This window comes from Parus major, chromosome 7 (assembly GCF_001522545.3).
Source record: "Parus major isolate Abel chromosome 7, Parus_major1.1, whole genome shotgun sequence".
In the NCBI taxonomy this organism is placed as follows: Eukaryota; Metazoa; Chordata; class Aves; order Passeriformes; family Paridae; genus Parus; species Parus major.
Window position 1 is genome coordinate 2,198,033 of NC_031776.1, and position 20,600 is coordinate 2,218,632.

General features: G+C 43.9%; 1 protein-coding gene across 31 annotated transcripts in view; it reads left to right on the forward strand.

The window, feature by feature from the left end:
- Positions 1–20,600, forward strand: part of LRRFIP1 (LRR binding FLII interacting protein 1) — a 100,250-nt gene that overhangs the window by 49,682 nt on the left and 29,968 nt on the right. For 7 of the 31 annotated variants that reach the window (XM_019007483.1, XM_019007487.2, XM_019007458.2 and 4 more), the window contains exons 3-12: positions 450–467; positions 3,740–3,787; positions 5,042–5,086; positions 5,590–5,640; positions 8,976–9,008; positions 10,039–10,086; positions 13,043–13,099; positions 15,870–15,950; positions 17,105–17,149; positions 18,065–18,130. The exons of 6 other annotated variants lie outside the window; for them this stretch is intronic. In XM_019007483.1, coding sequence (XP_018863028.1) covers positions 450–467; positions 3,740–3,787; positions 5,042–5,086; positions 5,590–5,640; positions 8,976–9,008; positions 10,039–10,086; positions 13,043–13,099; positions 15,870–15,950; positions 17,105–17,149; positions 18,065–18,130 — 492 coding nt within the window. The remainder of the gene's footprint in view (positions 1–449; positions 468–3,739; positions 3,788–5,041; positions 5,087–5,589; positions 5,641–8,975; positions 9,009–10,038; positions 10,087–13,042; positions 13,100–15,869; positions 15,951–17,104; positions 17,150–18,064; positions 18,131–20,600) is intronic. 18 more of the 31 variants (XM_019007485.1, XM_019007463.2, XM_019007475.2 and 15 more) reach the window with 16 other exon arrangements.

Here is a 20,600-nt window from a genome sequence, read left to right on the forward strand (position 1 = left end):
GAAAGGTGTGTGGGGTTCTACTTCATCCCTCAAGGACAAATTCTATCCTTCAAAGAGGAACAGTTGGTGAATATTTGGACATCCATTCCTGTTGTGGAGGGAGGCTGGAAAAATGAGAGGTCCTGGCTCAAAGCTGGGCTGGGCTCGGGCCTGGTGCAAAGCCTAGGGATAAAATGTCCCATGTGCATCCCAGAGCCTGGTGGGAATGGGAACAGGAATGCTGTGTTCTTGCTGGGCACATGGGGGAGGCCTACGAAGCAAACACTGCTTTTGTCCTACCTGAATCCACAGGGTTTCACTGTGCTCTTCTCTGTTTTCATATTCTGCTGTATTTTCTGTATAAATGCTGTTTTTTCCCTCTAGAACGAGCTGTGGAGCGTTGTGTTGCTATGTATCCATCATTCACGCTAGCTTTGTTCCTTGTTTCTTTCCTCTCCCTTTCCCCCCAGATCTATCAGGTCCAGAAGGTAGGGCTTGCTCGCTTTGGTTCTTGTTTGCATGCCTTCCCACCTTGTGAGTCTTGCTACAATTTCAGAACCACTGAGACATTCAGGTTGCAAAAGACCTCCAAGATCCTCGAGTCCAACCTTGGAAATCTCTCTAAAGAGTGGGAGATGCCCAGCAGTCTGCAAATTTCCATGTAATTCTCCCCTCCCATAATCTTGTGGAGTGGACAGTCAAGGGGAGTGGGGGAAGATGACCCATGTAAGATGTCTGGTCAGGCACTAAATGTGATTTTTTTCTACAGCTTGTTTGGCAAAGAATAAGCAATAACAGAAAAGTGACTTGGCAAAGGAGGGTCAGGGTCGCTCCCTATGTCACTGAGGACCTGTGTGTCACTTTTGTTTGTGTGCTGAAGGCCAAGAAAATCACTGCAAGTGTTTCAGGCTGGGCAAGCATTTAACAGGTGCCAGCAGGAAGAATGACTTTCATATTATTTATTTGCACAAAGGCCCTGAAGGAAATCGGGGATGCTGTGTTTGAATTCATAATCCTTGGGTAAATAAAGTGGATGGCCTTCCTTCCAATGGCACCCAAACATTAAAAGTGCTTTTATATTGTTTAATCCTTTCTCATCTCAGTTGAAAGTCATGATCTCTTCCCTCCTCCCAATTTCCTTTCCATGATGATGGCAAAGAGGATGGTAACAGTAGCTCTAACAGAGGTCCCTTGCTATGTAGCAGCAGAGATTTTGGGGTTTGTGTCGTGATATCTGGCTGTTCTACACTTTCAGCATGTGAACAGTGTGGCACCTACAAACAGAAATAGCTCCCAAGTATATTTAAAGGGAGGGATAAAGCACATTTTTCTTCAAGCCTTATTGAGTATTTCTCTTTTTTCCTGAGATATTTTTATTGCTTGCTGAGTGACGAATGTCTCCCTAAACCACAGTGTGCTTGGTTTTGTTGTGGCACTCCAGCTGCCCTAACTGCATGTTTCAAAGCCTGACCCAGCCCTGCATATGCTTCTTGGGAGTGCTGTTCTCCTCTTTGAGTGTGTGTTTATATGAAGAGAGCTGCTCAAATCATGTGCTCTGGTGTTTAATCCTGACCCCATCAATTTGACAACAAATCTCTCTCACTCCTGGTTTTATTTCTTGAGTTGACTACATACTGAGTGACTCAATGTCTGCCCATGGATCAACAGGCTCGTTATTAATCTTCTTTATGGGAACTAATTTAACCTCCTGGTGCAAAAGCAGCCCCGTGGGAGCCCAGGAGGTTGTTTACTGTTGGTGTCCTGACATGGATGAGGAGATAAGTGGGTTATCCTCCCAACATCCCATGGTGAGTTTGCCAGTCTGGCAGTTTCACTGTCACTCAGTGAGCAAATCGCATCTGGATTTCTCTCTCAATGGTATTAACATCATTAATTATTTAATTGTAATATCACTCTTCAAGGCAGAAGGGAACCTGAGTCCAGCAAGGGCCTCTAACTGAAACCTAAATGAATGGAAAAGCACCATTTCCTCCTTGAACCCATTGGAACCAGGCCCCTGGGGGCAGAACAGAAGAGTCAGTGTAGAGAGGGAACTGAGAAAAGTGGCTGTGAGGGGTCAAAATACTTGAGAGCTCAAAAGGTGCCAGTTCAGTCCAGTATGACATGTGCTCTTTAAAAGATTATAAAGTAGTCTCTGGGCAGTCTCACTCATTAAGATTTTTCTTCAGGGGATGTTAGGCATGTAGCTGAGTAACTTGAAATGGAGAAGGAAAAGCCTCTAAGTGGAACTTCAACTGTGGCATAGCAAGTCTTGTAAGGGCTGTTTCCTTATCTGCCTTTTGCAAGGCTGAATTCATAAGCCAGTGTCAGACAGTGAGGAGAAGAGAGGGCATGAAAAGGAAGCAGCAAACCCTAAAAAAAAATTACAAGTGTATTTATGGATCCTTCCTGATAGTGAAAAAGGATTTTCCATTTTAATAGTGTGTTTCAGTTTTTTAAAATGATGTCTAGTGTTAGAAAATGTTCTCAGTCTGTTAATGGCTAAAAAGCCTCTAATAAGGCTTTACCTGACCTGCTTTACTACAAAGCATATAATCTGTAGGTTCTCATCGTGTACAAAGCTCTGGGAGTTCATGGAATTTTTAGAGGTCATTCTCAGGCTGGGATGTGCATAACAGTTAATTTTATAACAAGCTGGTGTGTAAGTTATGAATCTGAAGTGGGAATAAAATAATATAACACTGAAGAATGTGCAGCTGCTTGTTTTGGTTTATCGATAAATAGTGAATGTGTTTTGAAGGGTGAAAATAAAATTACATTAATGCCATTGAGTGAGTGCTAAAACCAGAGTGCAATACAGAACAGGTTTCTGATTTTTTTTTTGATAATTTCCCAAGGTTTTGGCTGTTGATACTCCTGCCTCCTCAAGCCTGTAAGCAAGCTCTAAAATACATATTATTCTTCCTTAATTAAGCAGCATTTCCACTTGGCTATAGCTGCACTTTAGGCCAGTGATTTTAATTTGCACAGGAATCATTTTAATGGGCACCACTAAAAATGCAAAATTCCTGAGACCAGATTTGACAGGTTTGTTTGGGGAGGAAGAAAAGTCCCGTTAAACCTGTGGATCTTTGAACAACTTCCTGCCTGGAGGAAATTCAAGTTCATTGGGAAGTTCCCAGTGTTGTCCTTGCCTGCATTGGTGGATCTTGTCCTCTTGCACCTTTGTTGGTGCTGCCACTGCTGTCAGGTGGGTCAAATGTAGGCAAAAAGCTCTGAAAGGAGCTCTGTGGAGCAGAGATCCAGCAAATCAGGGTGCCCAGTGAGGAGTTGTATCCAACTTGTCTGCCCAGTTTGACAAACCTTTACGGGAAACATGATTTGACAGCAATTTTCATCCTGGAAGTGTCCTGTGCTCGCCTCCCTTGTAATGAGTCTTGACTTAACTGGGTCAGGAATTCAAGACTCATTACTCTCCTTGCTCCTGTCCCCCCAGCACGGGGGCTTTTGCACTGCTGTGGGAGGAGAAGCTGCTGAGCTTTGGTCATCCCCAAACTCCCCTTTCCCCTTTCCCCTTTCCCCTTTCCCCTTTCCCCTTTCCCCTTTCCCCTTTCCCTTTTCCCAGCAGCTTTTGCCAGGCACGTTCTGCAGAGGGCTCCGGTGCCGTGTGCCACAGCTCTCCCTGGCACGTTCATGTGGAGCTGTGTGGCTTGGCCAAGGCCTGGCAGTGCATGTCTAAATGTTCTGTGTTTGCTTTTCTCATCTAAATTCTACTTTTTTTTCCCTTTTCTGTCTGTAGAAATATTATGGGCTGGATACTAAGTGGGGAGACATCGAGCAATGGATGGTAGGACTTGATCAACGTAGCTCAACAACTTTTGTGTGTTGAAGTTCTGTGTAGTTCATAGAGTTTGAGATCCCTCAAAATAGGTATTTTCATGCATTGGGAGTGTGAGTTCTGCTCCAAGCAATCCCACAGTCTTGCTTTTCCAACTGAAATGTGAGTTTTGGTCAGCTTAATACTGGCAAGGACTGGGTTAGAGCCATCTCTTTTTACAGACCTGTGTCCACACTATGGCTGGAAGATTAGGTTAGGATAAAAACCTGTTAAAGCCCCTTGTGATACAGGGAGCATTTGTGCTCATTTTACTCTTTGTGGGTTTCATCACCATTTGAGTGTTCTTAAATCTGCCTTCAGGTAAATTGTGGACAAGTTTCACTCATGCTGTTTCATTTCCCTTAGCACTTACTGGTCCAAGGGAATCCCTCAGATGAGTTATTACTGTTATGGTGGTAATCTTTGTTTTTTTCCAATAATACAATGTCCTGGATTTTAGAATTTGCTAAAACCAGTGAATACAGTATTGAGCCACTAGCAACATCTGACTGTTTTAATACCCATGATATGAGATGATGAAGTTGCTAATGGGCTGGAAGTCACTGGCTTCAAACGTCTTTCAACCCTAAGTTTATAAAACCAGTTACCAGCAATGCCAGATGAAAGCTGTGGCCTTGCCTGCCAAAGCTGAGTAGTGCACAATGGAAAAGGCAAAATTGAGCAGCTGGCTTCCAGTGTGGAAGGTAACTTCCCAAACTCCTTGGTCTTTGATATTTAATCAATAAGTGCTGGTTTGCATGGACCACCCAACCACGCCAGACTCACACTGAGTCTCCTCGAATCCTTGCTGGATGAGCATAGCTCCACCTTACTGGCAGTTCCCTTGCCTGGAAATCAGCTCACCTGTGAGAACCTGTTGACTACAATGTTGAAACCATTTTTATTTTATTTTTTTTTATGTTTTCTACTGCTGTTTCTAAATTCAGTAGCAGATTAATTTGTTAAAATTGGCCTGTTGAAATGTGAAACATCTGACAGCGTTTCCAGTGTCGCAGAGGCTGTGTAGCAGAGGGGAAGAAATTTGGGGTCACATAGGAGGGAGGAAGGGTTTTTCTACTTTGGCAGGGTATCACCTCCCATTTTTTGGTTTAACTTGACTGTCTCCTAAGCGTGGCTGGAGTTCACTGTGTGTTTCTGGAACACTCTGTTGCCGTGTCTGTCCTCTCACCACCTCCCTCTGTTTTCTCTCTGCTGCCTTGGTAGGAAGACAGTGAGCGTTATTCCCGTAGAGCCCGAAGAAATGCCTCGGTCAGTACCTACTTTTGCTTTTCTTGTTTAGCCAGACATTTCAGATTAAGAAAACAGATGTGTATAAGGCACTTCCCTCTCAAAAGAAAAGAGCCAAAGCAAGCTCCCGTCACCCCCGGCAAGTGGAAACCCCAAAGCCACTTCCTGCCTTCTCTGTCCTCTCCCCAGTCACTCCAGGGAGCCTTTGCAAATGTGCAAGAATAGAGGGGGTGAAAGTGAGGAAATAACCTGTTTGGAGTGTTTAATGTTCATTAAAGAGCCAAGAGCATAGAGCAAGCTCCTCCTTCACCCTACAGTAAAATGCTTGAGTGTTTCTTGGGCAGGGTATGGTTTCATTTGCTTTCTGCTTAAACTTTCAATGCCATTCTTTTTTATAAACATTGAGTTTTTGCATCTTTCCCTTCCTCCTGTCCCATCAAAGCCATCAATCAGCATTTGCCTCAGTGCCTGTTACCTGTGTTCTTTTCACTGTTTTTTTTTGTCTCTACGCTTTCTCTCGCTAGGCTTCGGATGAAGATGAGCGCATGTCAGTGGGTAGCCGTGGAAGCCTGAGGGTTGGTAAAAACTGCAATCTCTGTGTGCATGTCTGTCTTTGGGTGTCACTGTCCCCCTGTGCCCCCCACTCCCAGGGGATCATCCTTGACGTGTTCCATGTAGGGTTTTTTCAAGTACACGTGGATCACTGGTTCTCTCCAGTGTGTGCCCTGCACAGGACCCTTTGTGGTCACTGCTCTTTGCTCTTGCAGGAAGGACTTAGCCAAGACATTGGTATCTGCATGCACCTTGTAAGCTCCCCTGTTTCACTCTTGATACTTGGAAATTTGGGAAGGGGAAATGCTAATGGGGTTGGTGTTTATTAGCTCAGGAAACCAGAAGTGATTGATCAGTGGAAATTGCAGGGGAATAATCATAAAATAACAGAATAGCCTGAGCTGGAAGTGACCCACAGGGATCATTGATCCAGCTCTTGTCCCTGCACAGACACCCCAACAATCCTGAGAGTGTTGTCCAAAGGCTCCTGGAGCTCTGGCAGCCTTGGGGCTGTGCCCATTCCCTCTGGAGCCTGGTCAGTGCCCCAGCACTCTGGGGGAAGAACCTTTACCTGACATATAACCCAAAATCCCTCTGACACAGCTCCAGCCATTCCCTTAGGTTCTATCACTGGTTACTTGCTTTAAAAATGCTTTAGAAATACTTGAAAATCATCTGCAGGCCTGGGCTTTGTGGAGGGCAGGATTAGTAAAGCACTGGGTACTCATCTGTAGGAAAAGTTCAAACACTGGTTTGTTTTTTTTCCTCAAAATGTCCAGACAGTATTTTCCCAGATAACACATATTTATATAAACCTTAACTCTGTTTTAACATAGAGTCTACAAGACTTACTAAAAAAAATAAATAAATTGCTACTGCAGAGCCTGCTCAGGAATCCCACTGTAATATTGCACAAAATGTGCTTCAAAATATAAAATGCTGCCTTGTTCCCCTTTTAATGGAATCCTTATTGATACTTATGAAGTGCTGTTAAAACCTTTTTTCCTCAAGATGACAAACCTGAGTGCTTTTCAGAGCTAGGAGATGCCTCAAAGCTCCAAAGATTCAGTGAAGAAAAGCCTCTCTCTGCACAGCTGAACGTGAAAAGTGGTGTTTATTTTACTTAGGGTTAAATGTTGACATATGGAAGTGTTTTTTGGAGGGGGAAAAAAATCTCTAGCTCAGTTGAAATATCAATTCCATCTATTTAGAAGGTGATGACAACACAAATGGGTTGTTTATCCCTGGCTGTAATGCGGCACGATGCAAACACACTGGCTCTGTGTTTATGACACATCTTCATCTGAAACATCTTCTCTTCATGGAAATCCACCACTGATTCTTTCTAGAGGTGTTTTTGCAACACAATCCTGTGGTTTATAGACATTTAAAGAACAGAAGCCTTGCATTCTGCCTCCTCATCATTCCTTGGAGGAGCTTTTCTGGCCTTTTTTCCCCAAGCAGTCTCAGGTTGCAATAACCAGCGCTGGCCTGGTGAACAGCAGCCTGCAGCTGCTCTGTGGGATGGCCCCAAATTCCTCATACTTCTGCAAGGAATGTCCTTCTCTGGCAGAAGGATCTGACTGAAACTTTCCATGCTGGGGCTTCTCAGTGGTGTTGCACAGACCCTGTCCCCATAAAGCAGCATTTGGTGGATGCACTGACACTTGGGCAAAAACAGGAAAAGTTTTGACAGAGCTTCCTTCCCTCATTCTTGTGTCACTGGGATTGTAGAAGCACGTAAATATTTGCCAGTCTGAACTGAAATTTACTCTTCTATGTCTTCCAGTTGTTTTATTCACAATTAACTGATAATATCACAGAATGGGTTGAGTTGGAAAAGACCTTAAAATCATCTTGTTCCACCCTCTGCCATGGGCAGGGACGCCTTCCACTATCCCAGATTGCTCCAAGCCCCATCCAGCCTGGTCTGGAACACTTCCAGGGAGCAGCCATAGCTTTCCAAGGCAACCTGTGCTGGGCCTCACCTCCATCACAGGGAAGAATTTCTTCTTAATACACAATTTAAACCTATTTTTTTTTTAAATTTATTTTCAGTTTAAAGCCATTCTTTCCTTTCCTGCCACTCCAGGCCCTTCTAAACAGCCTCTCTGATCACTTTCCCAGTGTGGATACAGGAGATGCTTTTAGTAATTTGACCACATCTCTGGCTAATCTGTGAAGGTTTGGCTCTTGCTGCATCTGTCTTCAAAATAACAAAGATAAAAACCCCCAGAATTTTGACCAATCCTAAAAAATTACCTGAATTCTAGTGTCCAGTTTGGCTTTGGAGCTACTTTAGCCTGAAGACAGCATCAAAAACACAAAAACAGTTGCCTTATGTTCACGAAGGGTTTATAAAATGACTTGGAGAATTCTGAATGATGTTGTCTTTTTGGATATTTGAAGGCTCTCCTCCCATTGTTTCAGGATGCAATTTTTTAAAAATTCATCTTCCATCTTTGGCACTTAGGCTCCTTGCACTGGGAGGGGCTGGTGGTGTCAGGGGTTCCTTTTTGTAGCTGTGCTTCCCTTCTATACAGGAAGTTTTCACTGAAATGAGCCAATATCAGACATTCAACTTCTCCCTAGGGCTTCACCACCCCACTGATCTGTGTGGGTTTCACTCTGGGCTTTTCTCCTGGAATATTTTTGAAGTGGATGCCTGGACTGCAAGCACCAGAGATGTGCTGCAGTAGCTTTTGGGGAGCTTCTGAATGCTTCTGGCAGAGCTGGCAGTGCTCCACACTGCAGAACCTCCAGAGATATTCATTAGACCAGGCCAGCAAATGGGCTGAAGCTCCACAGCTGTGGGTGTGCTGCAAACAGGGACTGGGATCCAGGGAGTCCTGGCTTGGCTGTATCTGTGGCTCCTCAGCTGCCATGGAGAGGCTTCTTCAGCAGCTTTTCTGATGATCCTGAACCCATCAACAGCTCCTGCCACTTGTGTTTCAGGAGTTGTGCAAGTTCAATTCTGTATCATGCAGATTTTCCTAGGAAGTTCAGTAACATCATTCTGTGTTGAGGCTCTTGGGCCTCTCTTCAGTCCCTTTTCTATTTCATTTGTCCTGGTTCTCCTACTTCCCAGCTGGCTGCCTCTAATCCAACACCACCAGCATGAAATATTGTGTTATCAATCACTCCTGATTAATTCATGCATCCTTGTTTGTATCCTCCCAACTTCCAAACTTGTCCCTTTGTTCAAGAAACCTTGCATTTATCTAAGTTCTTTAGTTGGGATTTACATCTCCCTGCCTATTTTTGTGTTTGTTTGTTTTGTTTTGGGGAGTTCCTTTGATTGACATAACTTGTGTTTTCCTTTTTGTTCTGATTTTCCTCTCCTCTCATGCCTTTACAGTCTCATTTGGAATATGCCAGCACCTACCCAGTGGTGAGAATAGCCTGCAATTTGCAGTGTGTGTGTGTGTTGTGTTCAAAAACTAATCATGAAGAAGAAGCTAACACAGGTTCTGATAACTGCTCTGAGATCAGTGTGATCTGGAAGGATCCTGAGGCAGTTTGTGGTCTGTGATGTCAGGATGCCACTTCCCTCTCCTCCTGCTCTGCACAATTCAGATGAGAAGTGACAAATGATTAGAGAGATCTGAGCTAGGTTTAGCCCAGTAGTTACCACAGGCAGAGCAGAATGGCTTGGATTTCCCCTAAAAAACTGTCCATTGTTGGACCAGATGCATCTGGATTTATTTCAGCACAGATCTGGAAAGGAATAAAGATCTCATAAACTCACTGTAAATAGATCTAGCAAAGGTGACAGGACAAACACATTGCCTACCAAAGCTGCAGCTTGTGTTCCCTTCACTCTAGAGGACAAAATCAGATTAATAATTATGCTTTGATAGCGAGTATTTCCTCTCACAAACACTGAGAGAAAGCTGGCTCCTGAAAGAACAGAAAGGAGCAATGAGGATTAGATCTCAGTTTAAAACATTTCCTGCTGCCTTGTGTTAACTGGAGGTGTCCTGGTGTCTGCAGGAAGGAAACTGGGGAGTGCAATTCCATAGATTCTCCTGCTTTTCGCCTCCCCTTCATCCCCGGCGCTATTTCCCATTAGGAATGCATCTATTTGTGCGTGACCTACATCCCAGAATAGTTCAAACACATTTGGGTTTTGCATGGCTGTATTGATACAGTCAGGATGGACAGCTGGTAGCTCTGTTAATTGACTGAAGCCAGCCAGCGTGACTGATTGGAGCTGTAGCTGCTAAATTTGACAGCACTATCATCATTTTAACAATATTCCCTAATAACTGGGCGTTTGACTCCGAGGGTGGATTCACTGCTGGGCACTCACTGAGCCGTGCTCTGCTCATGTTCCTGCATGGGGATGTGCATGCCTGCCTCAGGATGGGTGTGCACAGACTCACTGATCTTCTCACCCCCCATTCTTAATCCCACTGCAGGCTGGATTAGAGAGTGAGAGGACCAAAAAGAAGAACTACTCCAAAGCAGTATGTATTTTTATCTGTCTCAGAGAGGGTTCTGCCTACAAAGCCACTGTGGCAGGACAAGGAGTGTGTGCAAGTGTGAGAGCTGCCAGCCCAATGTCAAGGATATGTTGAAACTACCAGCACTTGCCAGGGAATAACGAGCATCAGTTCATCCCCCAAATGTGGGATAATGCAAACTCTTAATTCAATGCTGTACATAAAGAGTAGAAAAACTCAAAACCTTACTGGAGTTGTAAGATGGCACAGAAATAGGTAATACTGAGAGAATATCCCAGAATCCCAAATGGTTTGGGTTAAGAAGGGCCCTTAAAGCCCATCTCATTCCACGCCCCTGCCAGAGGTGAATCTTACAGGGAGCAATTTCAGGCAGGCAAAGAGGACACAAGAGAGGCTGAATTGGGAGTATTTCTGTGGAAGGAAGGCTCCTCATCACAAGTGGAGTCTGGCTTGAGGTTCTTTGCTATACTGGACACAAGCAGAGAATTTTTCTGAGGGCTGGAAGTTGGATGTGGGATAGAGAGAGCACGAGCCACAGCCGGAGGTAAGAAACCTTACAAGCAGAAATGGACACAATGACAGCGGAATGGTTTCCTTTGTCAAAAGGAAGAAGAAAATACAGAGAGAAATAGGGTCACTGAAGGGAGAGCAAGTAAAATTGAGTCATTTCAGCCTCTCTAGTATGCAGTTTGATTTGTTCCAGATTTCGTGAGGGGTCAGATGCTTTGCATGTAAATGTGGCCTAAAACGAAGGTCAGATAAAACTGACCCTGCTCTCCAAGAGCTGCCTGGAGCATTTGCCTTCAAAAATATTCACTGGAGAGGTTTCTGGAGGGGATGGGTCAGAGGGGCAGGGGAAACAGCCTCAGCTCTGGGGCTTCAGGCTGAAATCTGAAAGACAGGGCAAAAGAGGCAGATTCCTTTAGAAGGGACTGAACTGTAAAGTGATAACAAATTAACCTGGCCTTGTGTAAAAATTCATCATGCCAATTCAACTGGAGTTCCTTAGCAGGAATTGTTTAAGGTAATTATTTAAGGGCATAAAGGATGTTACTGTAAATTGACTGTAAGGCTTTTGGCATGTCTCTATGTGACATTTAGTGAAACCTTGGGCCAGATCTCATTCTTGTAAAAGGAATGTACAGTTGGAAAATAACTTTGTTAGAAAACAAGGCAGCTGGGAAGGATCTCAGCTGGTCTGTTCCCATCTAAGACAGCATCATCTGGGTATTTTAAGGAGGGAAAAGCAGTTCCCCAGGAGTCTGTATTGCCTGGCTGGCTAAGTGCAGGGAGTGAAGGCAGTTTCATACAAGGTTAGAGTGAAAATGATGATGGTAAACAGGAGACAACTTGTCAAGACAGAATAACAGTAAAAACAAATGAGGAATACCACATCTGGGAAAAATGAAGGTACTATTACAAAGTAATAGGATGGTTCAGATAGTGATCAGAGGTTACATTTAATCAATATTACACCATTGAAAAAGGCAAACAAGTCCTCAGTGTGGCAATAAAAGGGGTGGTGGAGGTAATTGGTCTGCACTGAGGCTGAGATGCAGCATTGCCATCAGCTGCTGGAAATCCATTTTAACCATTCTTCAGGGAAGTGTTTGAGAAATTCAAGGAGCCTGGAAAAAAAAAACAACAAAAAACAAGCCCTGGTAAAAGCTGGAAAGAAGCCAAGCTGTGTGAGGAGGCTATACAGCAGTATTGCAAATCAGTTCTTGAATAAAAGAAACTTGGATGTTTGCCTTCCATTTGGCTGATAATATTGCATTTCAATAGAGAATCTAAGCTTTTCCCAGAAGTAGCGTTCCCAGCTTGGCTCTGAACTGGTTTCTGAGTTAATTTGTTTAATTTTTTATGGAAGCTGCTGTAAAGTGATGATAAATATTTCTCTTGGAAATTGATTCAGATTGGTTCTAGTGGATTTTCATTTCGGGAACACATTAAAACATGGACTTCAAAACTTAATTTTAAAAGAAATTCTAATTAAATTTCCACTAAACCCCCACCCCAAATACACAGAGTGCTTCCTTGTTTTCAGTGTTAAACCAGGGCTTGTTGTGAGGTGATACCAGAACAGTGAATTGCTGGGGAAACCTGAGCTTTTAATGCTATTGATAGAGGAGACTTTTGGGCCTGTCCTCTCTTCTTCTTCTTCTTCTTCTTCATTCCCAGACTCAGGACTGAGTCACTGTAATTGTTTTGTTTTATTCCCAGCACTGCTGCCACAGGGATTTGAAGCACCTCACCTTGTTTATGGAACAGTCCTTCTGGGCCTGTTTGTTTTTCCTCCCTTGAGGGAAAACATCTTCCTGACACCAGGGAGGACAGCTGAGCCCACCCAAATCTCTTAGCAGCTCTCAGCCTGCTGCAGAATCCTGGGCTGTGGCAGATGGACACTGTCTGGCTTTCATTTTGATGCTCAAAATCAAAAAGAAGATAATTTATACAGCACTGCATGTTCACTAAGCTGGGTTTCTCAGATAGAATTAATTCTTCTACTAGAGTTTGCTGGTTTTTAGGTGCTTAGCTGCCTGAGGTATAAATAGCTGTAGTGATATATGCCCTTTATTGCAGTTTCTGATCTCCTTTTTGTGCCCATTTTGTCCCCTATTTCCCTTCACAGAGTGTTTGAATACAGACCAGTAATAATAAGGGAGGCCATAAAAAAAAAGGGGGGGGTGGGGGATCAAAAAGGGCAAGCAGGAATATCCTTGACATTTTTGGCTGTTCTAGAGGTAGTGACACAAATGTTCGTGTCCTCATGTTTGAAATCATGACCTAATCCTGCACTGCTCCTGTTCCTGGTGTATCTTTGAAAAGTTCTGTCTCTGCCTTTGCTTTTCATAAGTGATGACATTTGCTTAAAAATTCCCTTTGGGGGTCTACGTCAATTTTTCTTCTCTCCTTTTTTTTTCTTTCCCTTTTTTTTTTTCCTTTCCTTCCATAACAGACCAATGGTTATGAGGAAGACGTGTATGGATCATCCCAGAGTAGAAAATCTAGCAGGGTTAGTAGATGATTTCTATTGCTGTAAAATTCTATTACTCCATTTAATGGGATTAAAGCTAATTAGCAAATTCTTTTGGGTGGTGAAGCAGGTTTTTCCTGTCTTGCATGTTGTGGGGTTTGGGGTTTGTCAGACACTGGAGGTGCATCAAGAAACTGTCTGGGAAATAAAAAAAAATATCAAAAAATCAGGCTGTGAGTAAGGAGTCTCAGAAATTCATACAGAAAGATCTTGGAAGCCAGAACTGCTTGAACTTGTAAACAAAACTGGGTAAAAATTACATTGTGACAGCACTAGCAGGGAGGATTCCCACCTGCTGGAAACAGAATGAGAGCTTTTCAGCCTCTGCAAGGTGTTCATGCCTGCTGTAGTACTGAATCTCCTAATTTAGTCCATGCCTTGAGATTTGCATCGTTAAGATGAATTAAATTGAATTTTCTCCAAATGCACATTGTTTATTTGAAGTTTGCTTAACTAAACACCTTTGGTTTTTTGGGTTTTTTTCCTTTATAAACCATATGCTAGGGTTGCTGGAAACGCCTACAGAGCTGAAGAGCCAGTGCAAGTGTTCCCACTTAACTACTTAACATTGACGACCTTTTATTTCTAGTCCAAAAAAGCTTAATTATTAACTCCATTGTGAGGATGCAGGTCACAGTGTTCCCTCCTGTTCCAGCACAGCAAGTGTTGTGTGTCAATTATAGCAACTCCTGGCCCTGCTTTGTTAAATACTGGGGATTGTGCAAATGATTTAAAGGGGTTGTCCAAGCACAGCCTGGGGGCAGAGGGGGGACTGTTTGGGGGTTTTTTTCCCTTTATTTTAACAAAGCCAGACAAAAGTTCAGAGCCTGTTGATCTTTGTGCTAGCAAGGCTTCTAAAGAAATTTAGTGGTATGCAGCCTAAAGCTCAGTGTTTAGGCCAAAAATAAACTCCATTTAAGCCTCCATTTAGCCAAGTGTTTGAGCAATAACACACTGAACATAGAGAGAGTTCAGGGGTTACTTTGTAGGCATGAAGTTAAGCAGGATAAACAGTGACCGGGGACCTGATATTTCACGTCCATTTAAAATTGTTGCTGCTTTATAATTTAACTGGCACTACATGGATAAGAGAAAATGAAATACTGTTGCTTGAGCTGCTAAGAAAACAGCCTGTCCTGTTGCTGGCACCCTTGCTGGCCCATCTGAGGAGTTCAAGGAGCTTTATTCTGTAGCACTGGTGACAAATGATGTTCTTACTCTTCACTGACATGCTCCAGCGCTCCGAGGACCGCAGGGAGAGCAAAATATCTGCAAGAAAGTCATCCAGGGAGAAGAGGTTGTTTGGTTTCCATTTAAATAATTTAAAATCATGCTGGAATTAGCATTTGCAGCATGGGGGTTTAGTCTGAGTAAGGCTTAATTACAGCAACATCGTTAGTTCCTTGTAGTTCCATCGCTGTTTGGATTAATTATTAATTAGGATGGGGAGGAGAGTTTGGGGGTAACTCAGAACAGCTGAAACTTCAAACCAAATTGATGCCAGCCTGGCTGGCATTCACTTTTTAGGAGTATTCTGTCCAAAATGCCCAAGCTGAATCATAAAGATTGTTGAAGTGACAAGGAAAAATGAAAAAGAGGAAATTTCTTCAGGACAGCAGGGAAATGATGAATGAATCTGCTGGCAATGGCTATTTCTACAATAAGTGTCCAGTTTTAAGTCACAGAATGGACTGATCTCCATGTGGACACTGAACTTGCAGTGTCACAGGTTGATCCCTTAAATATGATTAATGCCATGTGCTTAAATAATCCACGTGCAGAATGAAAGTAACTTTAAGAAGTTCAGTTCAGGTTTCCTTTCAGTAAAAGTCTTATTTTACAGGTATTGTTTGGGGGGTTTTGGTTTGTGGTTGGTTGTTTCTTGGGTTAGGTTTTTCTTGAGGTTGGTCAATGATTTGCCCTCAGCCTGTCCCTGTGGGTATTGTGTCAGATCTAAAGGTGTGTTCGCTCGTGGTGACAGAAGAAAGCAAACTAATTTCTTTAATTTGCCACAGATCTGCCTCCTTTGTGAGGAAATTAACGCCTCCACAGGACCACAGTGGTGAAGCAAGGATGAGTTAGGGTTTGTGAGAAGCTGACTGCTGAAAGCAGAGAGCCTTGGCTGTCTAGACCCCCATGAGAAATGTTTGGAGAGGAAATGTTTGGAGAGGAAAGGTGTCAGGGAACAGGTGTAAAAGGAGAGCTCTGGAGAGTAGCAAAGCAGGTGAAGGTGTGAGATCTTTCAGAACAACCATTCCACATTAAGATCCCTGGAGTGGACCAAAAGTGCAGTTGTGACTGGATGCAAGGCAGGAAGCAGGGAAAGAAGGTGCTTCATTTAAAGAAGATGTTTAATTTACACAGTCTCACTTCTTAGAGTTTTCTCCCCACTCAGTCTTGCTATATCTGACAGTGGGCTGCTCACATTTCCTGCTGGGCACAGCCAGCAGCTTTGATCCCTGACTTTGCTCTCCATCTCCCAGGATCTCACCTTCTCCTGAGGGTTCAGCTTACAGGACATAAACTCCTCAGGATCTCAGGAGAAAGCTGACCTGGTCTCTGGTCACATCATTTTCACACATCCTCAAAGCTATAATGCAGTTCTCTCTTCTTTTTGCATCTGTGACCACTTTGACTGCTTTGCAGTTTGTGATCATCTAATTTACTTTTTGCTTCCCTTTAAAGGAATAAAGAATGAAGCTGAGTTCTCAAGGAGGTTTTTTTTTCTGCTTTGTTTGTTTTAATGCAGGCTTCGTACTACTCTGACCTGGGTCTCCCCAACAGCAGCTATGCCTCCACATCTCAACTTTCTTCCCAAAATGGAAATTGGGTCTGTTGCCCTCTGGCTTCACCTGGCCTGGACTTTGTTTGGATAATACAACCTCTTGTACTTAGGAATCAGTTTGGACCAACTGTAGCTCTTTTTTAGTGAAACTTTAAAAAGCCCCAAACAAATCAGACCTTTTGAGATTGGAATGAGTAATGGAAAACTGTTTTCAAATGAGCACAGTCAGTTTTCCTTTGCTGCTCCTCCCTTTCCTTGTCTGCCATGGCCTCAATTGGTCTGGAAAGATAAGGGAAATCTTAATTACCTCAAGTTCTTTACTTGAGGCAGCTCCTCTGCATAGCGTGTCAGTCTGGTGAGCTTGAGACAATCCAGTCTGCACAAGATGAAATTACAAGAGGCAATTCCCAGAGTGCTGGAAGAACATCAGGGAAGCTGTAAAACCCCCAGGAGGTTGGATTGTCCCCTGTGTGTGGCAGAGCTCAGCCAGCCCAGTGCCAGCAGAGCTCCAGCAGTGCTCCAGGTCCTGCCTGGGGGCACAGCACAGGGCTATGGATGGGGCACTGGCAGCAGGACCTGGCCTCAAGCCCTGGGCTGGGGATCACTGCTGGAGTCTCTCTTGCACCCAGTTCTGCCAGACACAGCGAGTGCTGTGTTGTTGAACTGCTGCATCTCGGGGGGGATGGTTACTAACACTTGTTTCAGGCTGCTCTGACTGAAGTGCTTGGAATTTTTTCCTGAATTAGTTGGGTTTTCTCTGCATTTGTGAATAATAAAGCACACAGGAGATGATCTTACAGCTGTGTGTATGTTGAAGCACTTCTGTGCAGATCTTTTTCTGGCTTTGGTTGAAGTGAGGAGAAACCCCTTTTCTGGCTCCTGTACACAAATGTGTGGGAGACAATAACAGCTTAACAACCTAAAATTAAATTATGCTGTTTTGCTTTTGCGTACTGTCCTGCCCTCCCTTCCTGTAGGAAATGCACGTGTCTGCTTGGTATTCTTGGTCTTTGGGAGCTGAGATCTAATGCTTTCATGGTGCAGATGACTAATATTTTCTGTACTGGCTTTCCTTCTGTTGTCATGTAGTGATCCTAATCTCTCACCAAGAGGGTTAATTCTGCTGTAGGCACCTTTTTGTTTTGTTTTTGTTTAATTTACTCTGCCAAACCAAAAAGTGTTGTGCTTGTCTCCTTCAGCCCTCCCTGCTGTACAGCGATGCTCTGCCAGCCAGGAGTTACAGGGTTTGTTGTGCTGATGCTCTGAACATCACCAGATGCACCAACACCAGAGCCACTCACCCCCAGCCATGCACATGTTGTCTCCTGCCTCTGTCTGTAATTCCTGTTGGGGTGCATTTGTCTCACACCCTGGTGTCCCACCCATCTGAATGCCACGTGTGTGATGCTGTTTGTGCAGACCTGGGGTTGCTGATCCTTCCTTTAATTCCTGTTGGGACTGTGCTCACGGGGTTGTGATGCTGCCACGGGTGTCGTGTCTATGTGGAGAGAGTTGTCTTCCTTGGTGTATTTTCAGGAGCAGGACAGAGAGGCAACATCAATTCTTGCTGCTTGCTTAACTCACAAAAATCTGTTCACAAATTTCTTTAGACAAATTCCTGCCTTCTTGTTTAAAATTGGGAACTTTTCCCCAAAGCTTAAAGGTAGAGTTTCCTACTCCCCTTGTGTTTCCTGAGCCATATATCTCTCTGCTAAACTGGAGACAGTCTTAAAATATGCATTTTCCTCCTATTTTATTAATTTCCTAAACTGGCTGGTAAGTGAAGCTTATCAGGTGGGAGTTTTCCCTCTCACTGCCAGCACCAGCAATGAAGGTGAAACAGATGGGAACAGTTTAAGAATTGATGTAGCCATTTCATGGCTAGGCAGTCAAAGTGTTGAATTGGACTTGAATTGAAGCCCTGGGAGAAGGGTTAGAAATGCATGGGGTGTGATGGCCTCGGGATGTGTCAGGTCCTGCACGTCTCCCGTGGCGCTCCCCAGGTCGCGTTGGACCTTCCCTTGCATGCTGCTTGTGGTTGCACACAGGAGATGTCCCTGTCCTTGCCCATCCTGCTCGCTGCCACGTGTCCATTTGAATTTGTGATTCAAATCAGCTTCAGCTGCCACTCCTGTGCTGACTCTGTGTTTTAATTGTAGGCGTCTGTGTACGAGGAGAGCGTTTACAGCGGGAGCCGGCGCTATAGTGCCCCCAGTTCCCGCGCTGTAAGAGGTTTTCTGCATTTCCCTGCTCTGTGTCCGTCCCTTGCTGGCCTGAGGAATGTTTCATGTGGGCTGTGTGACATCCAGGGCCTGCTGCTGCACGCAGCAGGATTGGGAACACCATTCCCATGAGCTTCCATGAAGTAATGAATAGTGATCAATGAGGACTCGCCCCTCTCTGGGACAGGGAATCCAGTTCTGCCTTGGTTTGCAGATAAAACACCTTGGGGAGTCCGTACATGAAGTCCTTTCCCTCCCTGAGACTTAATTCTTCTTGTCAAAACTCAGAAAAATGCAAGTGTAAAAAAATAATCAGTCAAAAATTTAAAAATCAGTTCCACATAAGCAGTGTGAAGTAAATTACATTTGTGAATATATTGCTTGCTTGGTTTTGTTTCTTGCATTTATATTCGAATTATTTTGCATTCATATATGTGACAGTGCTTCCAAAATGTGTGTTCCTGAGAGTGGAGGTCTCTGTCATGGATAGGGAGCAACAATATAAGGAATAACTATGTAAACTGTTTCCTTTCAAAAAAGAGAAACTCCAGGAGTCTGTTTACAGATTAAAAGGCAGAAAATGCCTTCACCTCTTCTCAGTGGGTGTTTGGGCCAGGCAGTCCATCTGCTGCTGCTGTGTCCACCTGGGGGGGAGAAAGAAAAATAAAAGCCAATCTCTTTAGATTTTTAAGTCCTCTTCTGTGGGCCCACTGCTTATTCTGCCTCTCATCCCCTTCACTGATGGGAGCAAAACCCAACCAAGCAAAAAAACCCACAACTAACACATAGGCACCATCTAAGGCTATAAGAGTGAAAAGCCTCAAGCCAGAGCACTGATGTTACATTAACTTTAAGCATTTTTATTAGCTTGGAGGAGGAAACACTTTCAAGAATGCTTACTAAGCCCTTCAAGGGCTGTGCCATCCTCTTGCCATCCCACTGATCTACAGCTGTGAGAAATCATCCACAGCAAACCTATCAGCCCAAAACCTGTTTGCAAGCCTTTCATGGGCTATCAATGGCATGAACAGGGAACACTGACTAAAAAAACACTGATGCTTTCCCCTCCCTCCATCCCCATCCCACCCTGAGCCACAGGTATTTGTGTGTAACCCAGCCTTTCCAGTTCCTGCTGCCTGTAGTAATGAGAGAGTTGAAACAGGAGGGGTTTGCCTCAGAGGCAGCGACCTTGTCACAATAACTGTGGTTGTTTTAATGCCTCTGAACCTTGCAGCACTTTTAACGTGGAGAGGGGAGTGCCACCTTGGTTGGCTGTTCCCAAAAAATGTTTTTGGAAGAGCAGGTGAATGCAGGGCTGAAAGTAGCCTTGCTTGGTCACAGCAACTCACTTCCATAGGCAGGCCTGCAATGCACAGGGAGCAACTGTGGAATAAACAGTGCCTGGAAACATTAATATGGGACTCAGCAGTAGTTAAAAAAAGTAGCAAAACTTTTTTCCTGTCATGTGTTTCAAGTTTATTCTAAACCCTTTTTTTTGTTAAACATAAAACACTGCAGTGACCAGACAAAAATCTGTATTTTTACTTCAGTGCTTTTTGTCTTTAATTTAGGAATTAAGGTATGATTGGAAATAGTTTTATACTACACATATTCTCACCTCTGAAATGAAGATCAGGTGCACAAAGCCACTGTAAGGCACAGAGTCCCAGAATGGTTGGGGTTGGAAGGGACATTAAAGGCCACCTTGTTCCCACCCCCTGCCCTGGGCAGGGTCACCTTCCACTATCCCAGGTTGCTCCAAGCCCTGTCCAACACTGAATATTCCAGGGATGGGGCAGCCACAGCTCCTCTGGACACCCTGTGCCAGGGCCTCCCTCTGGGAGCATCTGAGGACATTGCCCTGCCCATGGACTCGCTGAAGGCTGTGCACCTTCAATGTTTTGTGGTCAGTGGCTGTCCCTGTCCTTGTGCTCTAGCTGGGGTTATTTCCAGCTTACCCTCTCACCATTTATTAGTGTTGCAAGCTTAATTTGCAGGTGATGCTGTGCTGCTTGGTTACTGTGACTAATGATGATGGAGCAGCCCTGCACTGGCTTGGTGAAGGCCTGTCTGTCTCTGTAAAGCTAAAGAGTCCAAGAATTCCTGTAGTGGCCAAGTGACTTAATAAAAAAAACCTTAAAAAACCCCTTAGCATCTCCAAAGTATGATAATTCTTCAGGTTTCTGTGTGTTTGTATCTGAGAAACAGTCCTAATCACCTCTGAAATAAACTCATTATTTCTAAAGTAAGTTCTAGTTCTGATGCTTTAAACTTTCATTTCCCTGCTCCATTTCCAATGCATTAAAAGCTTTGGAAATAAAACAGCATAGACACATTTTGTCCTTGTCAGCAACCAGCCAGCCCAGTCCTGCACCTCTGTTTAGATGTTTCCTTTTAAAAAAAGCTAAAAGACTTCTTTTGTAGGAAATGAGGACTGTGGGTGCTGGAAAACAAGGAGAGAGACTCAGTCTGT